The sequence below is a fragment of the Schistocerca cancellata genome, chromosome 8 (assembly GCF_023864275.1).
Source record: "Schistocerca cancellata isolate TAMUIC-IGC-003103 chromosome 8, iqSchCanc2.1, whole genome shotgun sequence".
NCBI classification, from domain to species: Eukaryota; Metazoa; Arthropoda; class Insecta; order Orthoptera; family Acrididae; genus Schistocerca; species Schistocerca cancellata.
The window spans coordinates 56000137-56016478 of NC_064633.1; the positions used below are offsets into that span (position 1 = coordinate 56000137).

General features: G+C 43.3%; 1 protein-coding gene across 1 annotated transcript in view; it reads left to right on the forward strand.

Moving 5' to 3' along the window:
• Positions 1-16004, forward strand: part of LOC126095338 (myrosinase 1-like) — a 162808-nt gene extending 146804 nt beyond the window's left edge. Inside the window, exon 11 of the mRNA XM_049910143.1 lies at positions 15807-16004. Coding sequence (XP_049766100.1) covers positions 15807-15960 — 154 coding nt within the window. The 3' untranslated portion in view covers positions 15961-16004. The remainder of the gene's footprint in view (positions 1-15806) is intronic.
• The last annotated feature ends 338 nt before the right edge of the window (positions 16005-16342 follow it).

Genomic DNA, 16342 nt, shown 5'->3' on the forward strand with positions numbered 1-16342 from the left:
TGTTTATTGCTGTTACAAATACGAGTAGTTTATCTTCCAGTGAAACTAAAGGAGCTAGTTCCTTTGATTAAGTATGGGCTGACAATCGCTGAAAGGTTCAAAGAAAACTTAGATCCAATGTCAAACATGTACCCAACTAATACCATTATAGTTGGCGGTAACTTCAATTTATCCTCGATAAGTGGGCGAAATTACATACCTCATCCCAAATTATGCTGAACGCATTCTCCGGAAATTATTTTGTACAATTAGTCCATGAACAGTAAACGGTTGTTGAATCACACTGGACCTCTCAGCAATAAGGAATCCTCAGCTAATAACGAGCATCAAAACGGTTATTCGGATTAGTGAAGACAGAGCTGTCATAGCGTAACTCCCAAATCCTCCGAAAATAAACGAACAATATTTCGATTCGAAGAAGCAGATAAAAATTCGCTTGACATCTTCCTGAGAGACTATCTGCACTCCTCCCTCGCAGTCCTGCAGTCGCAAAGTAAGTTAACTAACTCAGATTCCAAATCAACTAACACAAATTCCAAATTAAAATCACACGCAAAGTCATAAGTTCCGCCGAACATCCGGCGAAAATGACAGAGGCCTGACTACTGCAGGATTTCTAAGTCTCCAGTGAAGTCACGCGATATATTTCGGTGTCGCGACCACCGATACGAAACTGTTCCCTGACCGAAGAAGTGCGGCTGTATCACCGCTCAGACCAGCACGCGTCTTCAGTCTTTGAACTCAAACAGTGCCCTCTCAAGGCGTCGGTCCCGCCCTACAACGAAACGCCGCCCGTCGACACTAGTGATGTCTTCATGTTACAACTAACCTGATGCAACATTTTACACATAAATGATAAATCTGAACGCACCACTAGCTGCGCACTAAAATTGCAAATGAAACTAATGCCCCACACTTAATCCTACATGCAGTAGCCCTCCCACAAGTTAACATTAAACAAATTCAAGGTTTCTTGCAGTGTTAAAAATCATTTCACAATATCTGTGGGATCAATTATTACAATAAAAGTGAATATGGTACCATTTACTTATAGGAATTTTTCTTCTCTTTCTGCTGCCACTGTCAGAATGAATGTAACACTAATGATTTTATAATTAGAGGCAAAACTATACAAATTAGTAACCAGTTAGTTAAAATGTGTGACAAAAGTATAAATCTTGCGAAGTAAATGTTGCATATAGTGTGCATTTACGTCTGACGCTACATACTATCGTGCTCATTTTGTAGGCGTCTTGTATCAAATTATAGGATGGTATTTAACTAAAGTTCTATTAAAAAGTGTCTCACAGGGTGATTAATGATGGTGTGATACATGTGAGTAGTTCTGTGGATGTGAATTAACACGCGCTACAATTTGATGGCTTGATATGTTTTGTACCACAGATATTATAAAAGTTATTAATCATTTACTGAATTTCATTTAGGTAAATCTTCTCAATACTGTAAATTCCCACACACATTAATTACAGTGCACACCTGCATACTATCGGAATCGTACTCCTCTTTAGTCGGGCGTGTTCTCCTCCTCTGTGCTTGAACTACTTTACACAGCAGGTGTGCACGTGGGCGGAAGACATAACACCATGTTCGTGTCAGCTGCACGTGACAGGTACACGTGGCTCGGCGGGTGGCCGCAGCGGCGCCTCTGCAGGTTTCCGACCCACCCACCACGGCCCTGCCACCGTGTAACGGACCGCGCCAAAACCACCACCACCTAGAGACAAGGCCGCGGCGCGAAATTCATAGCAGGTCGTGACGTCACTCCAAGCGGGCCACCATGTTGTGTTTCGAAGCGTTTGTTTATCTACACGTTTGTTGGATCGAGTGCTATATTCGTGCTTAAAACTAGCGATTACAGTGTTTGCGTGTAGTGAAGCTACTGTGAACATGGTTTACAAGTGCTGTGTGCCAAGGTGTAGTGTGAATTACGGAACTCGACGGAAAGTAATGTTGTTTTCCTTTCCGAAAGATGCGAATCTGCGTTGGAAATGTCTTTCAGCGATTCATCGGGCCAATTTCCAACCCACTGAGCACAAGAAGGTATGTAAAAACTATATACCTAGTACAATTGTTATTTTTTCTGGTGGAATATCTTGCATTTTGGATACAGTTGACTAAAATTGTGAGCAAAAGTTCGCAGTAAGTAGGCCTAGTATTCGTTATCAAGTGGCTTTATTTTGATTTTGAAAACGAAATATAAATTTGTGGCTCGTGTTACTTTTTATTCGTGTTTAAATTTCTCTGCAGTTCGTATTTTGTTACGCATTACCGATACGTTTTATTCTCTATATGTGAGTGGGTGTTGTTTTTTCACTCTCGCATTAGTTAGCATGAGTGCTAACGAATGTTGAAACTGCTGTTTTCATGTTTAAAAAGCGATCTCTCTGTATGAAGCATATCTGTGTTATTTTTCGATGTGTCAAACAATGGAACAAATTAATGTAGAAATAGGTTAAATTTATTATTGACGTTTTTAGCTTGACACATTGCCTCATTCCAACTGCTGCAAATGTCTGCTGAAGGTTTGTGGATTTTCACTGTTGACTTATGCTCAAAATCTGCCATATTTTTACAGGAAAGAAAATTTACATTACAATAACAACGCATAATTGTTTTTGTGAGGTGAGTTAAAAGTGATTGTTTGCTTGGGGAATGTACTCAGCTTTCCTGAGGGAGCTCTATAAACAGCTACACAATATTTATTTAGGATACTGAAGGCAGAGGAATTTAATATTATACACTGCATTAGTGCAGAATTTTTCAAGTGAGTGTAAATAATAGTTGTCTGGTCCAGAAAGAATGTACTTTATCACAGTGCATTTTTCACAAATGTACCTTGTTTTATCATGTATATCGTAATATTATTTACATCCCGCACTCGTACGTTTTCACTGGCTATTGATAAGTCTTATGCAATTACATTACCGGTAAAAAAGAATTATAAACTATACTTTCTGCTATATCGCGATTGATGAAGTTACTTATTTTAACCATTCGCCAAAGTACTCTCCTCTTTGCGTGGTATCATTTGCCAAGATCTCGTTTCGTTATCTCCAGCGGTTTACGAGATATGACAGGCGTTATGAATATTTCATTCCCGCGCGTTGCGATCGGAAGTGAAGTTGCTGCAGATGCTCAATTTTTTCGAGATTGGAAGCAGATATTGATCAAAAGTTTCACGAAGATTTCAAAACCTCATCTGTATTTCATACTCAGCAATAGACTGTGTAATATGCATCAAACACAAATTCATAGCGACCTCTATTTTTGATGGAAACGTTCTCAAATTTGATACTCATCTGTGAAATACCACAATAGTTATGACCATTATCGAAATGATTGGCACTTTATCATGAAGCTGCCATATAAAGCTAAAAGTATGTCAGAAATTATTTTTTACGGAATAGGTTCTGTAAAACCGTTTGACAAAGATTTGCAGGCCGTGCGTCTCGATTCTTTAAGCGCAGCGCCAATCCAACCCTGGCCCGCTTTGCGTGACGTCACAAGAGCGCGCCGCGGCCTTCTCTTTAGGTGGTGGTGGCCAAAACCCAATCACCCCGTACTCACGTATCATATGTCGTGTCAAAGCTGGATAAGTCACAGGCAGCTCTAAGACAGTTGAAACCTTTACTTACCTCCTGAAAGTTTATTACAGTGAATTCAGTCGCATGACGGTTGGGTTCCCGGTCGTGGGCGTCAGATCTACAGATCACAGAGCCTTCAACACTGTCGCTGACGGTAAACCTAGCTCGGCTCAGCAGCGCAGCGACTTTGCGGCGTACGCATTCCGTGTCGGCAACATCTGTGCCGTGTCAGTGCAGCAGTCTGGCCCAGCAATGCTGCTAGCAAGGCAACTGCATAGGCCCAGCCATGCGAGTGACGGAAGCTTAGACATCCGGAGTGTGGGTCGCGGTCTCGATGTTTAGCTGCACCCTCGAGAAGGCTGACCCGTCAGGACGACGTCTCTGCGGTGGCGGCCTCGGGATGGAATCCAACATCGAAGGTGGTGCCGGCAATATCACTCACTACTCAGTCACTGAACAACTCGATGCCGAAGCTGCCCAGGCTATCTGTGCCAGGCAAGCTTGTCGGTGAGTCGTCGCCGCAGGTCCGACCACTTAAGTACGCCACCTGTCACAACGCTGCATAAGCGCCCCGGTTCACGCAAACTTTATTGGACAACCACTGGACACTTCTGCTGTAGCTCCTAGGCAGGCAGTGCAGCATAACGTTGCGCCACCAGGCTGCGGCAAGTAGTACGACTTCAGGAACGAGCCCTCGGTTTGGCTCACACCATTGTAATAGTCTGCTAGCAAGTGCACATCTTTCAAGCAGAAATTTGCTTCTGTGTAAAGTTCAGTACCGTACTCTCTTGCATGTCCGTAACAACAGATCTTGTTGATGATCCACAGTTGTAAATTTGTTCGCTAACAGCGAATTTTTTGAGATCAACTGCATTAAGTGTAGATGTACTAATTTTACAGGGTGTTTCAAAAATGACCGGTATATTTGAAACGGCAATAAAAACTAAACGAGCAGCGATAGAAATACACCGTTTGTTGCAATATGCTTGGGACAACAGTACATTTTCAGGCAGACAAACTTTCGAAATTACAGTAGTTACAATTTTCGACAACAGATGGCGCTGCAAGTGATGTGAAAGATATAGAGGACAACGCAGTCTGTGGGTGCGCCATTCTGTACGTCGTCTTTCTGCTGTAAGCGTGTGCTGTTCACAACGTGCAAGTGTGCTGTAGACAACATGGTTTATTCCTTAGAACAGAGGATTTTTCTGGTGTTGGAATTCCACCGCCTAGAACACAGTGTTGTTGCAACAAGACGAAGTTTTCAACGGAGGTTTAATGTAACCAAAGGACCGAAAAGCGATACAATAAAGGATCTGTTTGAAAAATTTCAACAGACTGGGAACGTGACGGATGAACGTGCTGGAAAGGTAGGGCGACCGCGTACGGCAACCACAGAGGGCAACGCGCAGCTAGTGCAGCAGGTGATCCGACAGCGGCCTCGGGTTTCCGTTCGCCGTGTTGCAGCTGCGGTCCAAATGACGCCGACGTCCACGTATAGTCTCATGCGCCAGAGTTTACACCTCTATCCGTACAAAATTCAAACGCGGCAACCCCTCAGCGCCGCTACCATTGCTGCACGAGAGACATTCGCTAACGATATAGTGCACAGGATTGATGACGGCGATATGCATGTGGGCAGCATTTGGTTTACTGACGAAGCTTATTTTTACCTGGACGCCTTCGTCAATAAACAGAACTGGCGCATATGGGGAACCGAAAAGCCCCATGTTGCAGTCCCATCGTCCCTGCATCCTCAAAAAGTACTGGTCTGGGCCGCCATTTCTTCCAAAGGAATCATTGGCCCATTTTTCAGATCCGAAACGATTACTGCATCACGCTATCTGGACATTCTTCGCGAATTTGTGGCGGTACAAACTGCCTTAGACGACACTGCGAACACCTCGTGGTTTATGCAAGATGGTGCCCGGCCACATCGCACGGCCGACGTCTTTAATTTCCTGAATGAATATTTCGATGATCGTGTGATTGCTTTGGGCTACCTGAAACATACAGGAGGCGGCGTGGATTGGCCTCCCTATTCGCCAGACATGAACCCCTGTGACTTCTTTCTGTGGGGACACTTGAAAGACCAGGTATACCGCCAGAATCCAGAAACAATTGAACAGCTGAAGCAGTACATCTCATCTGCATGTGAAGCCATTCCGCCAGACACGTTGTCAAAGGTTTCGGGTAATTTCATTCAGAGACTACGCCATATTATTGCTACGCATGGTGGATATGTGGAAAATATCGTACTATAGAGTTTCCCAGACCGCAGCGCCATCTGTTGTTGAAAATTGTAACTACTGTAATTTCGAAAGTTTGTCTGCCTGAAAATGTACTGTTGTCCCAAGCATATTGCAACAAACGGTGTATTTCTATCGCTGCTCGTTTAGTTTTTATTGCCGTTTCAAATATACCGGTCATTTTTGAAACACCCTGTACCAACTCATGAAAATTTGTGCCAGAGTAAGACTTGAATCCAATTACCCCACTTACCGCCTGCACTTGCGTTGAACACTTGGTCCATCCGTGCACGCTCCCTTGGATCGACCTAGACCTTCATACGCCATATTGTCTACATCCTTGTGCTACAGTTTATGGAATTCATCACCTAATGTTCACTAACACTATTAACTGGATAGCCACGCCAGGGAGAATGAGAATGCGAGGGATCGGGACTTACTTTGTTGTTATATGCTCGTGTAGTTCTATAACACTTACTTGCATGTCTGAAAGAACAGACGTTGATGATCCAATACTGTACGAAATCATTCGATATTTGTGCTCTGACCGTGAGTTCTTTGACATCAGCTGTATTTTTTGCTAGCGTATCATGTCATTTCTGGAAACCCAGAATTTACTCTGTAGTAATCAACATGGATTCCGCAAACCGCGATCGTGTGAGACACAACTCACTTTATTTGTTCATGAGACCCAGAAAATATTAGATACAGGCTCCCAGGTAGATACCATTTTCCTTGACTTCTGGAAGGCGTTCGATACAGTTCCGCACTGTCGCCTAATAAACAAAGTAAGAGCCTACGGAATAATAGACCAGCTGTGTGGCTGGATTGAAGAGTTTTTAGCAAACAGAACATTGCATGTTGTTATCAACGGAGAGACGTCTACAGACGTTAAAGTAACCTCTGGCGTGCCACAGGGGAGCGTTATGGGACCATTTCTTTTCACAATATATATAAATGACCTAGTATATAGTGTCGGAAGTTCCTTGCGGCTTTTCGCGGATGATGCTGTAGTATACAGAGAAGTTGCAGCATTAGAAAATTGCAGTGAAATGCAGGAAGATCTGCAGCGGATAGGCACTTGGTGCAGGGAGTGGCAACTGACCCTTAACATAGACAAATGTAATATATTGAGAATACATAGAAAGAAGGATCCTTTATTGTATGATTATATGGTAGCGGAACAAACACTGGTAGCAGTTACTTCTGTAAAATATCTGGGAGTATGCGTGCGGAACGATTTGAAGTGGAATGATCATATAAAATTAATTGTTGGTAAGGCGGGTACCAGGTTGAGTTTCATTGGGAGAGTCCTTAGAAAATGTAGTCCATCAACAAAGGAGGTGGCTTACAAAACACTCGTTCAACCTATACTTGAGTATTGATCATCAGTGTGGGATCCTTACCAGGTGGGGTTGACAGAGGAGGTAGAGAAGATCCAAAGAAGAGCGGTGCGTTTCGTCACGGGGTTATTTGGTAAGCGTGATAGCGTTACGGAGATGTTTAGCAAACTCAAGTGGCAGACTCTGCAAGAGAGGCGCTCTGCATCGCGGTGTAGCTTGCTGTCCAGGTTTCGAGAGGGTGCTTTTCTGGATGAGGTATCGAATATATTGCTTCCCCCTACTTATACCTCCCGAGGAGATCACGAATGTAAAATAAGAGAGATTCGAGCGCGCACGGAGGCTTCCCGGCAGTCGTTCTTCCCGCCAACCATACGCGACTGGAGCAGGAAAGGGAAGTATTGACAGTGGCACGTAAAGTGCCCTCCGCCACACACCGTTGGTTGGCTTGCGGAGTATAAATGTAAATGTAGATACTATCAATAAGTGACACGGAAATTTGTGCTAGACCTGGATTCGAACCTGGATTTTGGCGAGCATTAGATGATGAATATAGTGGACTATGGGATAAGGACGTACAAAATGTGACACATGCACGTTTAGGTCAGTGCAAGCGATGCACATGGCTAACAGAAGTGGTCAAGGCGACTACACACGATGAGCGGGAAATGCGGGTTTGAGGTGTGGTCTGACAAAAATTTTCAGGTGTCACTAAGTGGTAGTACTCATATATCTAATACATTCGATGTCAAAGAAATTGCATTCAGCAAATAAATTTCGTATTTTTTGATATAATAGTGTATCGTCAACAAAGCCTGTTATTTCAGAAATTCAAGTTAGTATCACAAGCCTAGGTGGGCATAGCATGATAAAGACATTAGTCTTGATCCATCGTAGTTTTCTCCTCTCTATTGCGTGAGTCCAATTAATAACGATCATGAGCTTTAGTTGACGATTGTAGTCGACTATAGCAAAGGATATAGGCAGAGTGACGCATGCAGATTCGGGTGAGTGGGTTGAGCATGCACGAGTAGCTGAAGCAGTTAAGCCGCCCGCTCAAGATAAGTGGAAAATTCAGATTCGAATCCCAGCCTGGCAGAAATTTTCATGAGTCACTAAAAGGTAGTACATCTACTCCTAATATACCTGATGTCAAATATTCACAGCCAGTGAATAAATTTCCAATTATTCACTACCGTATTATATCACCATATGGATTGTAACATACCTGGTTCCATCTTATCATGCTTCCCACTATGTCATCCAGTGTGTGAGGAATCTTCTTCTGATGACACACTGCGAGTTTCATTTAGTCCTACGTGCGCTCAGTCAAGTTCGTGACAGCAGATATCGTATATCATTCTATTTTTGATTCCTGCCCTTATACGAAAGGTACTCACTAGGAGGATCCAATGTGCTAGTGCGTAATCCTCTCTAAAGGCGAACACATCGCAGGGGGTTGGGTAGTTGTCGCAATACTGCACAGCCTTTGGATTACCCTCAGCCAACATGAGAGCCTTTCGGCACACTTGCGCATTATTGATCCAACAACTTACCAAAATTATGAAAGTGTGCGGTTGCATCTGTCACACGTGGAATGTTACCTGGCCAACTCCACGTTCTTGTACGACGTTCACCATACGTCAGACAAGTCCTGCACATATCACTGCTGAGCACCTGAAGCTGTTGATCCACCCTCCTTTCTATGTGTCACACAGCCCACTGTCTTCACGCATCACACTCCTGTGAGGTTTATGCCGTTGTTCATAATTTTCAGGCAAATTGAATATGGAATTTAGAAGGCAAATTGAATATGGAAATGACTGCCGACACTCTTAGACGACACACCCCACCCAGTTGCCTCAAAAATGGAAGCACGTATTTCTGTTGTGCTCTCCTCAAGATACCTAAAAGCCAAATTTAGTAGAAAGCCTGCTACGAGAAACATCGTTAAAGTTTTGTGCCCCACGACAGCGGTTAAACTTTCGAATTACGTCCTTGTAGTGAACGCCAATTTGATAGCCAGCTCCCCATGCTGACCATCCTTCATGCCGTAAAGTTACAGTGAACGCACAGTCTGAGCCTGAAACGACCTTCCGAGGCGTCACTGTCCCGACCACGGCTGGAGACACTGAGCACCGTACCCAACTGCGCTGACGTCGGAAATGAGACCTTCGCCTCTGTTGCACAGATGAATGTTCGTAAGGGTTTCTTTTTATGAATGAAGTACTGGGTAATAGGTTTGAAAAGGCCTGCTTAAGTCCACAGGACAGAAAAGGAAGATGGAATTGTGAAAAGGTGCCGAAAGCCGCTGTCAGTTGCACTCAAACACATGTAACTTTGTTTAGTTGTCCAAACAATACAGCAAAAAATTTTGAACTTAGTTATCGACTGAATAGGCCGCACTATTTTGTGCCTTAAGGGCACAACCACGTAAATTTAAAAACGGCTGAAAGCCATTAACTTAAAATTCAGACTCAAAACAGAATATTTAGAAGGCAGAAGGCCTCACGTAAGTAAGTTCTATAACTTGGCTGAAGGCCCAACAAATCTAACACTTGAAAAGCAAACAAGTTTAATTTAAAGCCGGCTGAAGGCCCATGATTTAAGACTATAGGTAAAACTAATTTAAAAAGAAAAAAACACACAAGGCAGAAGGCCTATCTTCAAATACGCTGAAGGCCCCACACAGTCTGATACCTGACAGACAAGAACTTTAATTCAAAAAGGACTGAAGGCTGATAAAACAATAATTTTTAGTAGGTAGAAGGCCCTAAGTTTTAGCTTTAAACACTATTTTACACAGGCTGAGGCCAAAACAGTCTAACATTTAACAAGTAAGGTATTTAAATTTTAAAGCGGCTGAAGGCCCATTATTTGAAAACACAACTACAATAAATTTTCAAAAGGCAGAAAGCCAGAAGCTTTATCCAAAAAAATATTTTAAATGAGGCTGAAGGCCCAAACAATGCAAGACTTGACAAGTAAGGAACTTTCAATTTTAAAGCAGCTGAAGGCCCGTTATTTAAAACCCAACTAAAAGAATACAAATTCAAGCCATCGACTATAAGCCATTAAAATAGACAATCAAACACCAATAAGAAAAGGCAGTACAGCCAGCGGCGCTCAGAAGTTTCCGGGGGTCGGTCTCCACTTGACATATTAGCGTTCGTTTAGGGGAGACAGGTAGTAAGTCCAACTATATCCGATCCGCCGGCAACCCAGCCAAGACACAGTCACCGGACCCACCGACAAGACGAATTGCTTTCCACCAGACCAGTGAACAAGGAACTCCAAAGCCAAAACGTAAAAGGCGTAGCCGCCCACAACCAAGTATGCATAAGCTGTCAAGACTACACACATGCGTTGGACAGCGACAACACGATGAGGAAAGGACGTCAGCGGCCATGGCAGGTAAACGGAACGCTAACGGCCACACGGAAGAAAATTCCGGTGGTGCACTTGGATGTCAAAGAACCAAAATACAGTTAAACTCTACCGGATGGTGGCCAAACTTTCGCCAACTCGAACACTCGCTGTTGCTCACGGGAATACCCCCAACAGCCAACCACGAAACCCAACGGCACAATGTGAACAGACCGCCTTCGGTAATTAAATCACCAATCAACTCTGTGTCCAGGGTCGGTGAGCCACGAACCCCGTAGCAATGGGAACAGCTCCCACACACTCCGACACTGCGTAGAGACCGCCAGCGGGCCCGGCCCACTGCGCCGCGCAGAGTTTTCCTGGCGGATCCACACCAACCGACCGACTGCCACACATCAGCACGGAGACAGCACTAAAATAACTGAGCAGTCGACATCACAAGCTACGCACAGTTTCACGAACACTTGCACGAAGGACTAGACAACATAAACGGCAGCGACTGTGCAATAATAAGGACGAATCACGACTCGGCACACGCAGGCAACCCATAAGCGATCGCCGGCCAACATACACGTCGTCCGACAAGACGACCGACCGACGACCAGCCGAGGTGGTCTGCACTCAAGTGATGTGTATCGGCAACCGTCGGGCGTGTCATGGCTGTCCGGCCCTCACCACAGCCGCGACCCGACTGCTGCCACGTCTTTACTCAAACACTGTTAGGTCCGAACTGCACTCCTAGCGCCTCCCAACTCACTGGCAGATCCGAACTAACTCCCAACACACCAAAACCGGGAGGTAATAGCAGTCCGCTAATACGGCAGGGCTTATATCGATAAGCGCTGCTGCTGCCGCTCACGGGCGGTTAAAGCAGCATCTCAGTGACACAAATAATTGAAACTAACATAATGAGGTGGCAGTACGGTAAAAACAAGGTGTAAAATAAGAAATGGCACGAACACGAGCCACGCACGGTTCAAGGTTATTATTTAAAAGAAGGCCATCCATATTTATTTTTGAGCAGATTATATTATTTTGAAGAAACTTTTGAGACTGACGCTACTATGTTTCCGTCAGGTGCTTGCAGTCTGCGCCGTATTTGAATACTAAACACACATGGCACGTATTTGACTCCGCTGTCAGACAGAAAAAACGCAGAACGCGATTGCACAGTGAGTAGCACCACTGAACTCGCTTTCGGGAGGGCGACGGTTCAAATCTGCATCCGCTGCTCTAGATTTAGGTTTTGCTTTGTTTCCCTAAATCGCTCCAGGCAAATGCCAGGATGGGCACGGCCGATTTCCTTCCTCATCCTCGAAACAATTAGAGCTTGTTCTCCGTCTGTAATGATCTCGGTGACTACTAGACCTTGAAACCTAATTTTCCTTCCTTTCTTCCCTCAGAATAAAAAAAAAAAAACACCAAACTGGTAAGTTTCCTCCAGATAATGGAGCACAATGCAGGTTACGAGAGTTGATGTGTTGTTGTTTCGTGGTCATCTGTCGAAAGATTGGTTTGACTCTAGGCTGATCTGTCCTGTGAAAGTCTCTTCACTTCTGCGTAACTGTTGCGACCAACACCTATTTGAACTTGCTTATTCCGTTCCATCCACGAGCCCCCTCTACAATTTCTGGCCCCTCCACTACCAGGTTAACTATTCCTTGATGCCTCTGGTTGTGTCCTAACAATCGATCCGTTCTGTTAATCAAACTGTGCTCTACATTCCTCTTTTCCCCATTTCGATTCGGCACTTCGTCATTAGCTACTCGATCTGTTCATCTAATCTACAGCATTCTTCTTTAGCACCAAATTTCAAAAAATTCTATTATCTTCTTTTCTAAACTGTTTATCGTTCTTGTTTCACTTCCACACAACGCAACACTCCAGACAAATCCCTTCATAAAACATTTCTTAACATTTAAATTTATATTCGGAATTTGTAAATTCCAAGAGCTCTTTTCTTGCTATTGCCAGTGTGCATTTCGTATACACCCTAGTTCGGCCATCATTAGTTATCTTGCTGCTCAATCAACTATACTCGTCTATTACTTTAGAGTCAGGATTCCTAATGCAATTCGTTCATCTACATCTACATTTATACTCCGCTAGCCACCAACCGGGGTGTGGCGGAGGGCACTATTAGCGCCAAAGTCATATTCCCTCCCTCTGTTCCACTCGCGGATCGCGCGAGGGAAAAACGACTGTCTGAGAGCCTCAGTACGAGCTCTAATTTCTCTTATCTTTGAATGGTAATCATTGCGCGATTTGTAAGTTGGAGATAATAATACATGTTCTACATCCTCGGCGAAAATGGGTTTTTAGAATTTAGTGAGCAGCCCCTTCCGTTTAGCGCGTCGTCTAGCTGCAAGTGTATCCGACTTCAAACTTTCTATGAGATTTGCAACGCTCACGCTATGGCTAAACGTACCAGTCACGAATCTTGCCGCTCTTCTTTGGACCTTCTCAATCTGTTGAATCAGACCCAACTGGTAAAGGTCCCATACAGACGAACAGTACTCTAAGACTGGACGAACTAAAGTATTGTAAGCAATTTCCTTTGTCGAAGGACTGCATCGCTTCAGGATTCTACCAATAAACCGCAATCTACAATTCGCCTTACCCGTTACTTGTGTAATCTGAACGCTCCATTTGAGATCATTTCGAATAGTCACACGCAGATACTTGACTGATATTACTGCTTACAAAGACTGGGCACTTATTTTGTACTCGTACATTAATGGGGATTTTCGCTTTGTTATACGCAGTAGGTTACACTTACTAACATTGAGAGTCAACTGCCAGTCATTATACCTCGCATTTATTTTCTGCAAATCCTCATTGATTTGTTCACAACTTTCGTGTGATACTACTTTCCTGTAGACTACAGCATCATCGGCAAACAGTCTAAGGCCGCTGTCTATACCATCAACCAGATCGTTTATGTAAATCGTAAAAAGCAGAGGACCTCTTACCCTGCCCTGGGGCACATCTGAAGTTACGCTTGTTTCTGTTGAAGTCTCTCCAATCAGGACAACATACTGCTCTCTGTCTGTTTGAAAACTTTCTATCCAACCTTATACGTCGTCGGATATACTGTAAGCGCGCACTTTTTGGAGCAAGCGACAGTGCGGAACTGTGTCGAACGCCTTTCGAAAGTCTAGGAATACGGCATCAACCTGAGAGCCGGTATCTAGAGCCTGTTGTAATATCATACACAAAGAGGGCCATTCCATTATTTAGTTGATGTTCACCTTATAACCCCTTTTTAAGACGCCATCCATTATCTTTAACTAATCTTTCAAGTCCTTTGTCGTCTCTGTCAGAATCACAATGTAGTCGGCAGCCGACAGTGTTTTTATTGCTTCTTCATGAACTTTAATCCCTTTCAATTTTTTACTTGGTTTTGTTTACTGCTGGCTCCTTGTACAGTCAGAAAAATATTGGCTGTATGCTACAACCCTATTTCATATCCTTCTCAACTGCTCCTTCTCTTTCATGTCTTACGACTCCTATAACTGCTGTCTGGTTTCTCTGCACATTTTAGATATCCTTTCACTCCCTTTGTTTTATCTCTTCTACCTGTTTAATTTCAAAGAATATATCCCAGTCAAAGGCGTCAACGCTTTTTCTAAATCTATAAATGCTTTGAACGTAAGTTTACTTTTTTTTCAATCTGTCTGCTAAGGGTAGTATTGCTTGGCCTGTTCCTACGTTTCTCAGTAACACAAAGCGAGTTTGCGCGAGGTAGGCTTCTATCACTTTTTCCAGTCTTCTGTAAATTATTCGTGTCATTATTTTATCAACCATGATTTAGTTAACTTATAGTTCGCTAATTTTCACACCTGTTAGTACTTGACAACTTTGGAAATAGAGTTCTTACATTCTTCTTGAAGTATGAGGGTATTTCGCCCACTCTCATACCTTTCGTTTCCACTTTGTTGTTTCACTGCCCTACCACTTTCTCTAGGAAAATATCATATATACCATATCATGATCATTTACTTTCTATTCCGTTTCTGTAATGTAGCTTTCAAGTTTATTTCCCTTATACAGCCGCTTATTCCTTCCACCCTTGAATTTTCACTTCTTTGGTTAGTACTGTCTGGCCATCTGAGCTCTTTATATTCATAACTATGTTTCACTTTTCTCCAAAGGTTTCTTTACTTTTCCTAAAAGCAGCATTTACCTTTCTCTAAGTCATCACTGCTTATACAGTGTCCCATTCGTCTTCGAACCATTCCTGGCTAGCGATTTTGCATTTATTGTCCATCTCATCTTTAGACGTCTTTACTCCCATACTAATCTTTTATTTTCATTTTTGTATTTTCCTTCTTCTTGCTTTAGATTCAGTATCTCCTGTGTTATCCAAGGATTTAGACGACGCATTGTCTTTTTGCCTATTTTATCCTCTGATGGGTTCACTATACCATCTCTCAAACTTACCCACTAGTGTTTCACTGGATTCAGCCGAACATTGCCTGATGCTCCCCCTAAGACTCACTCTCAATGACCTTTGTTTCCTTCGTTTTATTCGTGCCGCATCTCCTTAATTTCGTATGTTTCTGCAGTTCTTCGATTTTAATCTGCAGTTAGTAACCAATAAGTTACGGTCAGAATCCACGTATGCCCCTTAAAATCTGGTCTTTAAATTTGTGTCTTACCATCATAGAATCGATCTGAAACCTTCTGATGTCTCCAAGACATCTCCACATACACAATCTTCTTACATGATTCTTAAACCAAGTGTTACAGATGTTTAAAATTATAGATATGTGCCAAATTCTACCAGCTGGCTTCCCCTTGCATTTCGTTCTCTTGGTCCATGTTCTCCTTCAGTTTTTTTCCCTTTTTCTTATTTTTCCTCCTCTCTAACCGCAGTTGAATTAAATTTTCGTCTCCTTCAATTATCTGAATAATTTTTTTATCTCATCATAGGCTCTTTCTGTCTCTTCATCATCTATGGATCTAATATGCGTATAAAGTTGCAGTATCGTGATGGGAATTGGCTTTGTATGTGCCTTGGTTACAGTAATATGTTCACTATGCTACCAATAGTTGCTTATCCACATCGCTATTTTCTTAATAATTATTACACTAACTCTCACATTACTCCTACATCATTTTTCAGAGTCCTATGTTGCCCTGACATAAGTCTCGCTCTTTCTGCCACCGCACTTCATTAATACCCACTATATCTGAAGTGCGATTGGTTTTGCGTCCGACAGGAAGAAGTTCGGCCTGTACGCCGTGGACTTTGACGACCCAGAGCGGCCGAGGACGGCGAAGGCGTCGGTGTCGGTGCTGGGGCAGATCTACCAGAGCAAGGAGGTGCCGCTGCAGGACTTCGAGGACGCGGACACGACGCCCCCGCTGCTCTGAGGCGGGCCGCGGGCGCAACACTCTGCTTCTTCTGACAAAACTAGCCGTCTACACAAGCCGCCTTTCGAGTTTTTACAAAAGCAGTGAATAAAATACATAGTGTGCTAGAAATAGTTTTATTTTTTTCTCAACACTTACGTCCCCAAATAGAACTCAATACTTAATAGTTAACTTGATGAAATCGACAGACGGACAGGTAAATTTTAGGGTACTTCAAGCGAGTATTATAGGGCCTTCACTGTTTAGAATATCCTCTGGCTGACTAAATCAGTAAATCACCCGGGAGGAGAGGAGGAAACGAAATGAAACTTCAGGAGCTGAGTGGGCGTGTGATGTTCTTTCAGTGATTACTGTATCGAGTCAAATGTATAAATAACTTAGC